Source organism: Euleptes europaea, chromosome 1, assembly GCF_029931775.1.
Source record: "Euleptes europaea isolate rEulEur1 chromosome 1, rEulEur1.hap1, whole genome shotgun sequence".
NCBI classification, from domain to species: Eukaryota; Metazoa; Chordata; class Lepidosauria; order Squamata; family Sphaerodactylidae; genus Euleptes; species Euleptes europaea.
In genome coordinates, this window is record NC_079312.1 from 11,012,549 (window position 1) to 11,028,586 (window position 16,038).

Below are 16,038 nucleotides of genomic sequence, written 5' to 3' on the forward strand. Positions count from 1 at the left end.
GGTGTTCTTGACCCTGCGCCTCTCCCCCGCCCAACCCTGAGGATCACACGGCCTACGTTTGTTAGAGAAATAATAGCACAATAGACAGGATGGCCTTAATTAGGCCATCTTACGTTTGCAGAGCTGGATGCAGGCTTAATAGTAACACAGATCGCCTCTGCAGAAAAGTATGTTTAAAGCAGAAACCTTCTGTGGCGTTACGATTTCTGTGTAAGTCTGCGCTTCAGCGTGGAAAGTAGTTCTGTTCTTGAACCCGGTATATAGTCAAATAGGGTTTTTTCCCCTTCATTTAAATGACCAAGACATTTTTGATTTTGTATTTCTTGAAGACGTCCATGATAACTATCAGAGGTTGAAAAAAAGAATGCAATTTTCATTGCTGTCAGTTTGATGTATTGCATTGTTTTAATCAGTTGACTTAACTTCTTGAATGCTTGGGGACAGGACTAGATGATCAACTGGTCAACGTTTTCTTCTTTCAGAGATGTGCAGAGTCCTTTGAGGAGGTAGCCGTGTTCTTCACGGAGGAAGAATGGGCTCTCCTGGATCCAGGCCAAAGAAAACTCTTCTGGGAAGTTACGGAGGAAAATTATGAGATGGTGGCCTCTCTGGGTAAGGATCTTTTCCTTTTTATTATGAACCCAGGAGAGAAGGAAGGGGGTAGTATCTTCCTTTGGCCCTCTTTGATTTCAGGGCACACTTCTTTGCCACAGAGGAAAGGGCAGAGGTCCCACGCCTGGGAATGTAACAGTGCCTGAAAAAGAAAGCCTTCAACATTTCATGCTGTGAAGAGAAACGTGTTGATGAAGAGGGCTCTGATTGGGAGAGATGGATGATCTCCACTTAGGTTCCTGCTAGCTAATCCCTGCGGTTCCTGTTTTCCTCTTCGGCCTTTCCATTTAGAGGCAGACCTTTGTTTGAGCGACTGAGGATGATGGGAGGAGAAGAGGAATGGCCTTGTTGATTTCACTAGGCCAGAGGGGGGCCCGGCAGAGCTCCTGTTCTGCATCTCAAAAGTCTGGAGCTCAGTGATGGCTCTTGAAAAAGGGTTAAGACAGGAAGATTGTGGGTTGCAGGGCTGGGAAAGGCCCCTGCCTGGGACTCTCCTGAAGCACCACCCTTCGGGTGGGATCAGCTGAGCTTGATTGAAAATCGCAGGGAAAATCTCGGCAGAGGGAATATGATAGTTATCTATGAGCACTTCTGTTTAGTGAGAAAAGTGATGAAAAAGGAAGGTGGTATGCGGGAGAAGAGAAGCCAGGCAAGAGAAGCTGCTGTTTTGCTGTTTGGCCACCTCAGAGCAGTCCCAGGGGGAGCCAAGCCAGGCACAGATCAGGCCTACAATTTAATAGCATTAACAGAGATTAAGGTGGATTTTTTTTGGGGGGGGGGGTTGTACATTCTCTCATCCCTGCTCTGCAATTCAGGGAATATCTCTCTGGAAGTTTGGAAGACAGAAGACGTGAACTTTGGCCTCCCAAGATCATCCTAAAGCTGGAGGCCAAGTTTCCAGTGCCTAGCCTGGTTTCCTGAGGTGTGCCTGCCACAAAAAGACAGATAGACAGGCAGTTCCCTTTATTACTATAGGCTAGATCCCACCCGCTCACTCCCCTCACCAAATCCAAAGATTGCCGCAAACACAGTATTTTTTTATACGGAAAAGACCGCTGTACCCTATATTAGTTAACACCTCAAATTCTGTTTAGCCATTTTTTTGCCCTATAATGGTATTTTCAATACAGTTCCCTGCTTGAGATCTTCCTTGCCTGATTGCTGTACAGGTTGATTCCAACATCCATCATGCTCAAGAACACCTCTTCACTGGCAAGGTCATCCTGGCCCCAGGAGACCTCCAGGAACCTCCGCCCCTTCCTGTTTCCAGTTATTATATATGGGAGCCCACCCCTTCTTGCTCCGCTTCCCAACCCCACAGCTCCCTGTAATTGCCGTATTATATTAGTAGACGTCTGCCCGTGATATTTCATCGTAGTTCCCATACTGAATGAGCAGCTGTGCATTTGGATGTCATCCTCCAGGTGGGCCTGGGGATCACCTGGAATTACATGTGATGTCCAGTCTTCAGAGATCAGTTCCCCTGGAGAAAGTAGCTCAGGCGGAGGGTGGACTTTATGCCATTATTCCCTGCCAGGATTCTCACCCTGCCCAAACTCCACCCTCCCTAGGCTGCACCCCCCAGGTATTTCCCAATTTGCTGTTTACAAAACTAGCTCTGCCTTCTGACAAAAGAGTTGTGGCAATACTGGAGGTACCAACAGCCTCAGAGATCATCCAGTGTGGTGCAGTGGTTAAGAGCGCTGGTTTGGAGCAGTGGACTCTAATCTAGAGAACCGGGTTTGATTCCGCACACTTCCACATGATCAGCGGACTCTAATCTGGTGAACCAGGTTGGTTTCCCCACTCCTACACACGAAGCCAGCTGTGTGACCTTGGGCTAGTCACAGCTGTCTTAGAGCTTTCTCAGCCTCACCTACCTCACAGAACACCTGTTGTGTGTGGGTGGGGGGGAAAGGTGATTGTAAGCTGGTTTGATTCTTCCTTAATGGTAGAGAAAGTCAGCATAGAAAAACCAACTCTTCTGCAAACTGCAGGAAAAATTAGATGTGCAATAAATACCGCACCACCTTTCCTTCCTGCAGAAAGTGGCTTAAATTGTTCTTTTACCCATTTTATCCTCACGATAACCCTGTGAGGTAGGTTAGGCTAAGAACGTGCGCCAGGCCACGGTCAGCCAGCAGCTTTCATTAGCAAAGTGGGAATTTGGCCCTGGTCCTCCGAGACCCTAGTCGGACAGTCTACCTATTAAACCTAAATGGCTTTGATACCTCAGCAATGTTTTTAAACCACCCCACCAGAGTTTTTCATAGAGTGGGTATTTCCCACCCTTATGTCTAGGCTCCTGGCACTTTCCTGGCTTCTTGTGAGTAAACAGAAACAAACAAGGAAAGAAACCTTATCTTCCTCGTTCCCAAATACTTTATTTTAAAAATTCCATGTGGGTCTTGTTGCAGTGAACTACATTTCTGATAAGGCCTTGCGAGCACCAAAGGAGTCAATCCTGCCTTTCCTAGGAGTTCATGAGGTGGGTTTTCCACGAGGCCGAGAAGGAAGTGTATGGAATAAGCAGTTCCACGGGGCCTCTCTTCTTTCTCATTTCCTCCGGCTGGAGGGAGAATTTGGCTCTCACACCTCTGCAGGAAAGGTGAGTTTAGGATTTCATCAACAGCATGAACAGGAGAGGAGAGAGGAAGTCTGTGTGAATGAGAATGAAAGAGAAAGAGGGAGCACTGAGAGAGCGGCTTCCTGGACAGGATCTGTGTTTGCAGGGGTAGAAGGTTCACTTGGGTTTTCACTCTCTTGAATGTGTCTGAATGGCAACCAGTCTGGATTTCTCTTATTGGGAATAGCTAGATGGACCCCTGGTCTGATCCAACAGGGTTCCTTGTCCTTTCTGGGCCCCGTAGCTCACTGCAGTTGCAGTTTTGCTGTCAGCAAGCTCCGCAGGCTAACCCCCAAAGGGCCCTTAGACCATTTTTTATTCCTATAATGAATGTATTTTAAGTACCTTCTTTGCTTCCTGTGGAATGTGATTCCCATGAGCATCATCCTCAAGAAGACCCAGAATGGGCAACTGGTCTGAAGGTTTGTTTTGTGATGGAGGGGGATCTCCATTTCAGTAAATTTCTGGTTCGGGTTTACCGAATGGCAAAGCCTTGGGAGAAAGGCAAAGCCGAATTTGTTTTTTTCGGCTTTCCGCAACTCCTTGCATTTTTGCAGGTAGAATCCCCAAATTTGCAGCATAGCTGCAAGGGACTCTCCTTGCAAGAAGCCCCAAGTTTGGGTTACCAGCTCCTCTATAGAGATACAGTGTATCTCTTTAAAGCCCGGATTCTCCATTGCAATACATAGTGAAGTTCCCTCTAAAGCAGGGGTGTCAAACATGTGGCCCACGGGCTGGATCCGCCCCCAGAAGGGCTTTTCTCCGGCCCGTGGAGCCAAGGCAGCCAGTCTCCCCCAACCTTTTAGGGCCTTCCCGGCCCCGTGCGCCCAGCCTGAAGGTGGCGAGCTCTCCTTCCATGGAGGTTTTTAAGAAGAGGTTAGATGGCCATCTGTCAGCAATGCTGATTCTGTGACCTTAGGCAGATGATGAGAGGGAGGGCATCTTGGCTATCTTCTGGTCACTGGGGGTGTGTGGGGGGAGGTAGTAGTGAATTTCCTGCATTGTGCAGGGGGCTGGACTAGATGACCCTGGTGGTCCCTTCCAACTCTATGATTCTAAGCCTCCCTCCCTTCCTGGGCACGCAGAGGTGGCTGCGGCCCTGCGTGCCGGGCCAGAAGCCCCTCCCACCCGTCCTGGGCATGCAAATGTGGCTGCCGCCTTGCGCTCCAGGCCAGAAGCCCCCTCCACCCTTCCCTCCCTTCCATGGTGTGCAGAGATGGCTGCCGCCTCACACACCGGGCCTGAAGCCCCCTTCCCTGGTGCACAGAGTTGGCTGCCGCCTCGCACGCCAGCCCAGAAGCCCCCTTACCTCCGTTCCGTGGCATACAAGGGCAGGATCCGGACCCATGCGCCAGCCTGAAGCCTCCTTTCCTCCTTTCCCTCCGTCCCTCTCCTTCCTTTCTCTCGCTCCCTTTCCCCCTCTCCCTCTCCTGTTTCTTTCTGTCTCTCTCCCTCTCTCCTATCTATTTCTCTCTTTCTGTCTCTCCCCCTCTCTCTCCTATCTTTTTCTCTCTCTCTGTCTCTCTTTCTCTCTCCTATCTGTTTCTCTCTTTCTGTCTCTCCCCCTCTCTCCTATCTTTTTCTCTCTTTCTGTCTCTCCCCCTCTCTCCTATCTGTTTCTCTCTTTCTGTCTCTCCCCCTCTCTCCTATCTGTTTCTCTTTTTCTGTCTCTCCCCCTCTCTCCTATCTGTTTCTCTCTTTCTGTCTGTCCCCCTCTCTCCTATCTGTTTCTCTTTTTCTGTCTCTCCCCCTCTCTCCTGTTTCTCTCTGTCTCTTCCCCTCTCTCCTATCTGTTTCTCTCTGTCTCTCCCCCTCTCTCCTATCTGTTTCTCTCTTTCTGTCTCTCCCCCTCTCTCCTATCTGTTTCTCTCTTTCTGTCTCTCCCCCTCTCTCCTATCTTTTTCTCTCTTTCTGTCTCTCCCCCTCTCTCCTATCTGTTTCTCTCTTTCTGTCTCTCCCCCTCTCTCCTATCTGTTTCTCTTTTTCTGTCTCTCCCCCTCTCTCCTATCTGTTTCTCTGTCTGTCCCCCTCTCTCCTATCTGTTTCTCTCTTTCTCTCTCTCCCCCTCTCTCCTATCTTTTTCACTCTTTCTGTCTCTCCTATCTGTTTCTCTCTGTCTCTCCCCCTCTCTCCTATCTGTTTCTCTCTTTCTGTCTCTCCCCCTCTCTCCTGTTTCTCTCTGTCTCTCCCCCTCTCTCCTATCTTTTTCTCTCTTTCTGTCTCTCCCCCTCTCTCCTATCTGTTTCTCTCTTTCTGTCTCTCCCCCTCTCTCCTATCTGTTTCTCTCTTTCTGTCTCTCCCCCTCTCTCCTGTTTCTCTCTGTCTCTCCCCCTCTCTCCTATCTTTTTCTCTCTTTCTGTCTCTCCCCCTCTCTCCTATCTTTTCACTCTTTCTGTCTCTCCTATCTGTTTCTCTCTTTCTGTCTCTCTCCCTCTCTGTCTGTTTCTCTCTTCCTGTGTCTCCTGTCTGTTTCTCTCTGTCTCTCTCCCTCTCTTCTATCTGTTTCTCTCTCTCTCTTTCTCCCTCTTTATTTCTCTTTCCCTTCTCTTTCTTTTTCTCCCTGTCTTTCTGGACTGGGAGAGAGCTGCAGGCTCACCAGTCAAGGCAGCCAGTCTCCCCTAGTCCATGTATGGTCTTTATTTATTTATTTATTTATTTACGCGCAATGGCCTGGCTCGACCAAGTGACATTCATGTTATATCCGGCCCTCCTAACAAATGAGTTCGACACCCCTGCTCTAAAGAATGTGAATACAGCCAGCCACTTCAGTATTTTCTATGGAGGAGAATGGGGGCAACCCCTTCCAGACCCCATAAAATCAAACCCCCTAACCCAGTCTTCACCAGACTTGGGGGTTCTTGCAAGGAGACACATTGCAGCAACACTGCAAATTTGGGGGCTCTATCTGCAAAAATGCCCCCAGGAGCTGTGGAAAGCCCCATAGGCTTTATTGAACCCGGGGTTTTTTTTGGGAAACCCGGAAAAAGCCGAAATTCCATATTTACCGGAATAGGAATTCAGCTTTTTTTCAGATTTTCCGAGAAAAATCGGGTCCAATAAACCTGAATCCGAAATTTACCAGATTTTTTTTTTTGCACAGCCCTAACAGGGATATATTTTCCTCTTTCAGAGATCCCCAGTGTCATTTGAGGAGGTAGCTGTGTTCTTCACAGGGGAGGAATGGAATCTCCTAGATCCAGACCAAAGGAAACTCTACTGGGAAGTGATGAAGGAAAATTATGAGACGGTGGCCTCTCTAGGTAAGGATCTTTTCCCTTTTTATGAGCACAGAAGAGAAGGGAGGGCCCTCTTGAATTTCAGAACACATTTCAATTCACCACAGGCGAGAGAATGGATCTCCCACAGATATAGATATTACTACGCCTGAAAAGAAAAAACTTTCCCCCTGTTCTTAGACTGAGGTCTTGAACAATAAAACCATAAAACTTAAATAAAACCCATCTCTAAAAAGATGGGAATTTGAATCTGAGTTTCACAAATCCTAGTTTGAAACCATTCCAACACATTGACTTTTGCTGTTGAACAGTAGCAAGCAGCCAGTCCTGGGTGAGTCATACAAGTCATGTGGTATCAAGTGTCCTGAACGTGACTGGTGCTGGGCCTGGCCCAGGGGAATCCTCCCTCAAAGGCCGAAGCTGCCTTCAAAATGGCACTGTTGCCTGCCCCTAACTGACAGAAACCAATGCTTGAAGGCTGACAATAGTGTGTGGTGGCCTTGCAATGGCCACTGAAGGCATTTGTGTCTTTTGTTACAGGCACTGCTACTAATATTTTGGGCTGTTCTTAACCCCCCTCCCAATGTATCTTTTCCCCAGAATTTTTCCTGCAAGCCTGGATCATTTTCCAGGTTTGTAGAAAAATCTACCTTCTCTGTCCATGTCTTCAATCTCTGTATTTCTTTATTGAATTTATTTATGTTTAGATTTGTATCCTGCCCTCTATCACAGCCGAAGCTGGGCTTAGGGCAACTAACATCAATAATATCATAAAAACATAATAAAACAATCAATTGAATACATCATTAAAAAACCAATATTTCCAGATTAAAACAACATCAGCTGCGCTGTATTTGAACAGGACTTTGGCCAACCTGAAAAGGCAGTCAGGCTCAACCACTTAGATGTTAGGAAGAACATGGGGGAGGTAGGGTGGCCATCTTCGATGTAAACCATTGCTGCCCTTAACCAAAGGCCTGACGGAATATCTCGGTCTTACAGGCTGAGGCCAAGTCTGAGAAAGCCCTGGCTAAAGACAACCAGACACTTCTCGGGCCATCTTTCCATCTTTCATTCCTTTTGTGTAAACAAAAATTGTTTCAATAATATTCAAGATTTTTTTAAAAAAACATTTCTTTCCCTATCCTGTTTCTGTGTGATGCCTGAATAAGCACCAGAAAAAAAATACGAACCTTAGTTTGGTCTCAAGAGCAGCTAGAATAGATTTATTAATACAGCACAAGCCAGAAAACAATATATAAAGAGCAGCTCTCTGTGTCTTTCTTTGGTCATCTGTTTCTCCTTTTCCAAGCCCTTCTGGTAAGTGGTTAAAGATTGCTGAGGCTTGTCCAGGCTGCAGCTTTCTGTGTAGAAAATACCGTTCACTACTTGAGAACTGTTGCGGTTAGGTATGGGTTGGAGACACATTTAGCAACAAAACCACACAGAAGTCAGTAAGCACGTTAGTGCAAATCAGTATATTGTCAGTGAAAGCTATATAGATGACCCTGGCAGTCCCTTCCAACTCTATATTTCTACGATTCTTTGCCCCCTCACCTCAAAGAAGCATGGGCAGAAGAAAGGAAAAAACAATCCCCCTGGCTACTGCAAATGCACCCAGATTTTAAAAAATAATGTCTTACCTTCTTCCGAGAAGACACAAGCCAACCTGCTGCCCCCTAGGGAAAGTCACAGCCACTTCTTCAGAGAAATCAAGGCCCTTAAATGAGAGCAGGAAACCTTATTTGAGGGTCACAAGCTGAATGGGCAAACTCTGGTATGTTAGAAGAAAGAGATTCTGGCCAAATACTATTCCCATCTGCACGGTCAGGGAAGTCTAGCCTGTGTTACTGCTATGGTTGCCAACAGGCCTGGATGGGAGGGTGTCCTGTCCCTTTAACCTAACACGTGTGAGATGTTATTATCCTTCACCTCCAAGCTAGGAAAAGCTTCAGCTGCCCGGTTCCACCCATGAAGCCTCTATTATTTATTTAAATTCACTTATTTAATTAATTTAATTCACTCCCCAATGGGGACCCAAAGTGGCTTATATCATTCTCCTCTCCTCTATTTTATCCTCACAACATCCCTGTGAGGTAGGTTAGACTGAAAGTGTGTGACTGGCCCAAGGTCATCCAGTGAGCTTCCATGGTGTGAGTGGGGATTCGAACCTGGGCCTCCCAGATACTAGTCCAACACTCTAGCCACTACACTGGACTGGCTCTCCAGGGACAGGACATTTCTTTTCCTCCAGGTCGTTGGCAACTCTGCATTCCACCTTGTTGCTACAGCTTTGTGGGCGGCATTGACCCCTTCGGCTTGGCAGTTATATCAACCTATCCAACTTTATTGAGGGGCCGTGGCTCAGCGGCAGAGCATCTGCTTGGCATGCAGAAGATCCCTGGCATCTCCAGTTAAAGGGACTAGGCAAGCAGGTGATGTGAAAGACCTTAGCCTGAGACCCTGGAGGAGAGCCACTGCCAGTCTGAGTAGACAATACTGACTTTGATGGACTGATGGTCTGATTCAGTATAAGGCAGCTTTATGTGTTCATTTTGCCTTTTCTCCCAGGAGCTATGGGCAGCATGTATGTTTCTCCCTCCATTTTGTCTTCCCAACAACCCTGTGAGGCAAGTTAGACTGAGAGAGTGACTGGCTCAAGGTTACCTTTTCAGCTGAGTGAGGATCTGAACCCAGAGGCTAGTCCTAGCTCTTACACCACATGTGGGCCCAGCTCAATTACTTCTTGGGCCAGTCACATCCTCTCAGCCTAACCAACCTCCCAGGACTGTCTAAAAGCCTGTCTCCTACCCTAGCGCCTCGCCAGAACGACCAAGGACAAAATGTCTCTCACCAGCTGCCGCGGCCGCTCGGCTTCCTGTTGCCTCAGGAGAAAGCCCTCGACCAGGGTGACAGCCTGGGCGCAGGTCTCAGGGCCACGCTCCCGCACGCAGCCCTGGATTCCTGGAGGCAGGATGCTAAGGAACTGCTCCAGGATCAGCGTCTCCAAGATTTGCTCCTTGGTGTGGGGCTCCGGCTTCAGCCACTGATGACAGAGTTCCCGGAGGCGGCTACAGGCCTCGCGGGGCCCCTCGGCCTCCTGGTAGGAGAAATGCCGGAAGCGCTGCCGTTGCGTCTCCGCGCTGACAGCCTCCTCTTCCAAGACTTCTTCCTTCACCTTCCAGGCGCCTCCCCTGCCGAAGGCTTGCTGGGCCATCCCCCGGGACTCCTGGAAACCCTTCGGGTTGCCAAAAGCCATCAGCTCTGGCAGCTGCGGGTTCCCCCATCCTGACTGAGGGGACTGTACCACCTTCAGGAACTCCTGCCACTGGGCTTCCCAGCGCTGGGCCAGCCCCTCATCCGGTTCCTGTTTAATCTGGGGCGGCGTCACCCGACGCAAAATCTCCTTGGCGTTGCCAGCCTGAACAACCCGAGGCCCCCTGCGAGCTCCCTCTGCTGGCCTGGAACAGGACGGGTTCTTCTCCTCCATCTTCAGCCTATGCTCTAGCGGGGCCTGAAATTGAAGACCCAGGGCTGAGGGGGCAACGCCCTGCTTCATAACCGCTTTCCGGGAGGCCATAGAGAAGCCTTATCCCATCGCCGAGTTATGGTTTCAAGAGATCCTTTGCCGTGTTTCGTGGCAGTCCTGTGGTTTACGTGTTTGTGTGAGTTTTCCACCTTTGCATCAGGTCAGCAGAATGGCTCAGTTCCCACAGGCTCAAGGTGTCTCTCACAGTGACCTTTTTTATTCTGAACAAGAACTGGTATTTGGGGTTTGTTCGTTCTTACTTAATTTCTATGTCTCTTATGCAGTTGCAGATGTGAGGGAGATGGTGAGTGAAAAGGAATCAGGAAGGAGCGTTTTGGAAAAAGATGAAGATCTGCAGGTGGAAGTGAAATCTGGGGATCAAGTGGTACGAAAGCAGGACTGCAGAAGAAAATGTGAAGTAAAAGAGCAGCAGAGGAAGAAATTGGTTGGCTGTCAGAGCAGACGTAAGCTAGATGTCTCAGCCCAAAATGAAACATGGAAAAGAAAGAGAAGGCATAAGAGTTCAATGGAGAAGAAAACAATGAGTAGCAACATCCATGTTAAAACATGTCTTACTGTTAGAACATATTGGAAAACGTATAAATGCTTAGAATGTGGAAATAAGTTCCACAGGAGAAGTGCACTAAAAGCACATGAAAGGATACACTCAGGGGAGAAGCCATACAAATGCTTGGAGTGTGGAAAGTGCTTCTCTGTGTCTTGGGTCCTTAGTACACATCAAAGGGTTCACACAGGGGAGAAGCCATATAAATGCTTGGAGTGTGGAAAGTGCTACTCTCAGAATGGCCACCTAATTTCACATCATAAGGTTCACACAGGGGAGAAGCCATATAAATGCTTGGAGTGTGGAAAGTGCTACTCTCAGAATGGCCACCTAATTTCACATCATAAGGTTCACACAGGGGAAAAGCCATATACATGCTTGGAGTGCGGAAAGTGCTTCTCTCTCAGTAGGTCCCTAACTTCACATCAAAGGGTGCACACAGGGGAAAAGCCATATAAATGCTTGGACTGTGGAAAGTGCTTCTCTCACAATAGCATTCTAATTAAACATAAAAGGGTTCACACAAGGGAGAAGCCATACAAATGCTTGGAGTGTGGAAAGTGCTTCTCTCAGAATAGCAACCTAACTGCACATCAAAGGGTTCACAGAGGGGAGAAGCCATACAAATGCTTGGAGTGTGGAAAGTGCTTCTCTCAGAATAGCACCCTAATTCAACATAAAAAGGTTCACACAGGGGAGAAGCCATATAAATGCTTGGAGTGTGGAAAGTGCTTCTCTCACAATAGCTCCCTAACTAAACATGAAAAGATTCACACAGGGGAGAAGCCACACAAATGCTTGGAGTGTGGAAAGTGCTTCTCTCAGAATAGCACCCTAACTCAACATAAAAAGGTTCACACAGGGGAGAAGCCATATAAATGCTTGGAGTGTGGAAAGTGCTTCTCTTACAACAGGAGCCTGCTTGAACATAAAATGGTTCACACGGGGGAGAAGCCATATAAATGCTTGCAGTGTGGAAAGTGCTTCTTTACAAATGGCAGCCTTAGTGCACATCAGACACTCCACGTAGGGGTGAAGCCATATAAATGCTTGGAGTGTGAAAAGTGCTTCTCTCAGAATGGCCACCTAATGTCACATCAAAAGGTTCACACAGGGGAGAAGCCATACAAATGCTTGGAGTGTGGAAAGTGCTTCTCTCAGAGTGGCCACCTAATTGAACATCATAGGGTTCACACAGGGGAGAAGCCATATAAATGCTTGGAGTGTGGAAAGTGCTTCTCTTACAACAGGAACCTGCTTGTACATAAAAAGGTTCACACAGGGGAGAAGCCATATAAATGCTTGGAGTGTGGAAAGTGCTACTCTCAGAATGGCCACCTAATGGCACATCAAAAGGTTCACACCGGGGAGAAGCCATATAAATGCTTGGAATGTGGAAAGTGCTTCTCTCGAAATAGCAACCTAATTATACATAAAAAGGTTCACACAGGGGAGAAGCCATACAAATGCTTGGAGTGTGGAAAGTGCTTCTCTAACAGTAGCATTCTAATTACACATAAAAGGGTTCACACAAGGGAGAAGCCATACAAATGCTTGGAATGTGGAAAGTGCTTCTCTCAAAATAGCCACCTAATGTCACATAAAAAGGTTCACACGGGGGAGAAGCCATATAAATGCTTGGAATGTGGAAAGTGCTTCTCTCAGAATGGTGACCTAGTTTCACATCATAAGGTTCACACAGGGAAGAAGCCATATAAATGCTTGGAGTGTAGAAAATGCTTCGCTTGTAATAGCATCCTAAGTGAACATCTAAAGGTTCACGCACGGGAGAAAGCATACAAATGTTAGGAGTGTTTAAAGGGGTTCTGTCAGAATCAAAGTGTTACCATACCCTAGAAGATTTGCACTGGCAAAGAACCTTCCAATCAGCATGCAGGAAGCCAGCTGAAGTGGCTGACCTGCCAATATGTAGCCCTGCTGTTTACCTTTTGTTTAACGTGTATGTAGCCCTGACCTGTCTAATGGTAGCTGCCCTTGACAAGACCCATTTCCTTCCTTTTTGTCTTTCCCGTCAAGACAGAAAAGCAATTTTGTTCTTTGCCACCTCACTCTTCACCATGTTGTGGGTCTAAGATTCAGCACTCAGTATTTTTCCAGAGGCCCAGATCATTGTGTTCTCACAAACATCACCTGTAGCTTGTTATGCTAACAAGCCGAGCTTTGAAGGTCACTAGCTCATACCATCCTAATTAGTTAAACCAGCACATCTGTGAGAAGATGGGAGGGGTGAGATCACTCTTTTTCTCTGAGAATATCATTAGACCTCAGACTGGTTTGAACCACCTAGAGATCCCTCCGAGAAGTTCAACTTGATTGGGAGTTGTGGGTCATCGGACCTGGGTTCACTTTTCAAAACTTTGGCTAGGCATTACAGTAGCTAAGTTTTTTCTATGCTTCAATTACTGCATGTCACTCTGTTCCTTGACAATATCTTTTTTAGCTTTTAAGATCCATCTATTATGTAACATTTTAGTAAGTCGTACGTAGCCAGCTAGATTTATTGTCTTGTTACTGCCACTTGCCTATTGACTATATAATTTGTATTTTAATCTCCCTTTTGAATTTTTTGTATCCATAAAGGTTTTTAAGCTTAAAGGTCTAACGCAGAGTTTCCGTTACTCTAGGCATCCATAAAATTAAATCATGACAATGACTGACAAACACTGTACATTTTCCCCATCTGCATTCTCAAAACTCTGCAGGGGGACTTATTGTTGAGTTGTGCATCTGAGTGGCAAGTCCAAGGCAAAACCTCCCATTCATAAATGGCCAATAAACCCCCCCCCCTATGCAGAGTTTTGAGAATCTGGATGGGGAAAAAGTGCATCTGAGTGGCAAATCCAAGGCAAAACCTCCCATTCACAAATGGCCAATAACCCCCATGCAGAGTTTTGAGAATCTGGATGGGGAAAATGTGCATCTGAGTGGCAAATCCAATGCAAAACCTCCCATTCACAAATGGCCAATAACCCCCATGCAGAGTTTTGAGAATCTGGATAGGGAAAATGTGCATCTGAGTGGCAAATCCAAGACCTCCTCCTCCTCGCCGCCGCTTGGGCTCCTTCCTACCTTCCCTCAAGACCCGACCCAGGACTGCCCCGGGCGGACACTGACGGGCCCCGCGCCCCACTTACCTCCGAGCCCGGGGAACAGGCGGCGCAGCGCGGCGGGAGCACGGCGTGGATGGAGCCAAGCCGAGGTGCCTGGCCGAGCAGGGAGGGCCGAGCGATGGGGCCCCTGACAGCCATCCCCGACAGGAGGGCAAGCTGGAAAGGCATTCTCCTGGCCAGCATGCCGAGGCTGAGAGGCGAGGCCAGGAGCGACCTGGGGCAGGGCAACGCCCCAGCGGGCCGGCGCGCAGACACCGATGGCTCCAGCACCAGGTGGCCCTTACAACAAGGGAGAGGGGAGCCAAAGCGGGGCACTCTAGAGGAGGCCCCGGGGGGAGATAGCTCTCGGGCCAACCGGCAAGAAGACTGGTCCGGATGGACACCACACGGACCCCCTGACCAGACCACCCGCCGGAGAGGAAAGGGGCGGGGCTGAAAAACGGGAGGTCCCTTGGAAGTTCGGCGAAGGTGGAAGGGGCGGGAAGCGCTTCGATCCCCCGCCGGCCAGCTGGGTGGTGGGGAGTCGGGGAAGGGGGGGCACTGCCGGCGTGCCCACAGAGATGGCTCCGCGTGCCAAGTCCGGCACGCGTGCCATAGGTTCGCCAATATGGTGTTAGCGATGGGATCAGGTCCAGTTTACTTTGTTGTTGATCCTCCAGAGGAACTGTTTGGCCACTGTGTGAAATGGTTTGCTGGACTAGATAGATTACTGGTCTGATCCAGCAGGGCTTTCCTGATGTTTTTCCATCCCTAAATATTTGTCCTCTCCTTGGAAAACCAATGGCCAGTGTCAGATATCTTCTATATCCATTAGGGCTACAATATCCCTTTGTAAGAAGAAGAATGTGCCAAAGCAGGATTACAGCTGAACAGCAAGAAGGCAAAAGTAATGACTACTGGACTCTGCCTCCTGTGAAGAGGGACTTCCAGAGAGCATGCAGAAAATCTCTTTTAATCGCTTGTTAATAATGTTAAGAATGGTAAACTACACCGTCTGGGTAAGGGTGTCAAACTTATTGTCGAAGGCTTTCACGGTCAGAGTTCATTGGTTCTTGTAGGTTATCCGGGCTGTGTAACCGTGGTCTTGGAATTTTCTTTCCTGACGTTTCGCCAGCAACTGTGGCAGGCATCTTCAGAGTAGTAACACTGAAGGACAGTGTCTCTACTCTGTGTTACTACTCTGAAGATGCCTGCCACAGTTGCTGGTGAAACGTCTGGAAAGAAAATTTCAAGAACCGGTGTCAAACTTATTTGTTAGGAGGGCCGGATATGATATAAGAGTCACTTGTTCAGACTAGGCCATGTGTACCATAAAATTTAATGCCAGGTACTGGAGATACAAACTTTATAGAAGACACAGGCAAACCCAATTAGATATTATTTTTTACTTAAAATACAAACAAGCTTACAACAATAACATTCTTACAGTATTTTCTTTAACTGTCTCTGATAATTGATCCCTCTTGCTCTGAACCACTGCATCAAAATCTAGAGTCCAAGTCTGTGCTGTAGCAATTTTGTGTATGCTGTTCAGGTATGTCTCTTTAAATTGAGGACATACTTTTGATTTATTAGCATGCATTACAGAGAGGAACTATTCACACACATACATTGCCCCAAACATAGACAAAAAATTTAGCAGCAAAAGCTTTTAAGTTGGGGGTAATTTGGACCCAAAAATTGGTACAATTTGCTAATACCAACTTCAGAAAATGTATCCTTGAGCATAGCATCACACTGCAGATGAATCATTTCCATCTGGAGCTCCTCAGGAACCTCCTGGACAGAAAATAGATTATGGAAAAGCAGGTACATTTATCCTAATTTGCAAGTTGATGGTTGGCAGCATTACTACTTTGTGCATTAGAGCCAGCGTGATGTCATGGTTTAGAATGGTGGTTTGGAGAGGTGGAGTCTGATCTGGAGAACCGTGTTTGATTCTCCATTCCTCCACATGAGGGGCAGAGGCTAATCTGGTGAACTGGATTTGTTTCCCCGCTCCTATACACGAAGCCAACTGGGTGACCTTGGGCACGTCATGCTCTCTCAGCCCAGTATTCTTTCCAACTGGTGACACACCCCATCAACTGGGAGGAGCCAGTCAATGCTCAAAAATTTAGAACAGTTCCCAGAAATCTGGCGACCCCCACTGTGATGTGCGGGTTAAAATCATTCAACAGATGATGGACCAGCCCCTCATTGGTTCCAATAGAGCATTTCTCCAGAGGCGGCTCAAGAAATTGCTCACGTGGATGGAATCCAAGTTCACAATGGAGCAGAACATGTGTAACAGATTCCACTTGTTAGTGGAACAAGAGCATAGTCTCTTATCATATGGG

The 16,038-nt window shown here is 47.6% G+C and overlaps 2 protein-coding genes across 2 annotated transcripts in view; one reads left to right on the forward strand and one right to left on the reverse strand.

The window, feature by feature from the left end:
- Positions 1–10,033, reverse strand: part of LOC130489149 (zinc finger protein 773-like) — a 29,691-nt gene extending 19,658 nt beyond the window's left edge. The window contains exon 1 of the mRNA XM_056862917.1: positions 9,329–10,033. Within this exon, the coding sequence (XP_056718895.1) occupies positions 9,329–10,033 (705 nt within the window). The remainder of the gene's footprint in view (positions 1–9,328) is intronic.
- Positions 10,034–10,081: 48 nt separating this feature from the next.
- LOC130489243 (zinc finger protein OZF-like) lies at positions 10,082–12,377 on the forward strand. The gene is made up of 4 exons (XM_056862992.1): positions 10,082–10,163; positions 10,288–10,467; positions 10,615–11,580; positions 12,001–12,377. The coding sequence occupies exons 1-4, from the start codon at positions 10,082–10,084 to the stop codon at positions 12,375–12,377; spliced, it is 1,605 nt and encodes a 534-aa protein (XP_056718970.1).
- Positions 12,378–16,038: the final 3,661 nt, after the last annotated feature.

Coding starts and splice junctions, on each gene's coding strand:
- LOC130489243 (XM_056862992.1), top strand. CDS start 10,082: ATGGTTTCAAGAGATCCTTTGCCGTGTTTCGTGGCAGTCCTGTGGTTT. Junction 10,468..10,614: donor GGTTGGCTGTCAGAGCAGAC/GTAAGCTAGATG, acceptor ATAAATGCTTAG/AATGTGGAAATAAGTTCCAC. Junction 11,581..12,000: donor AAATGGCAGCCTTAGTGCAC/ATCAGACACTCC, acceptor ACCTAATTATAC/ATAAAAAGGTTCACACAGGG.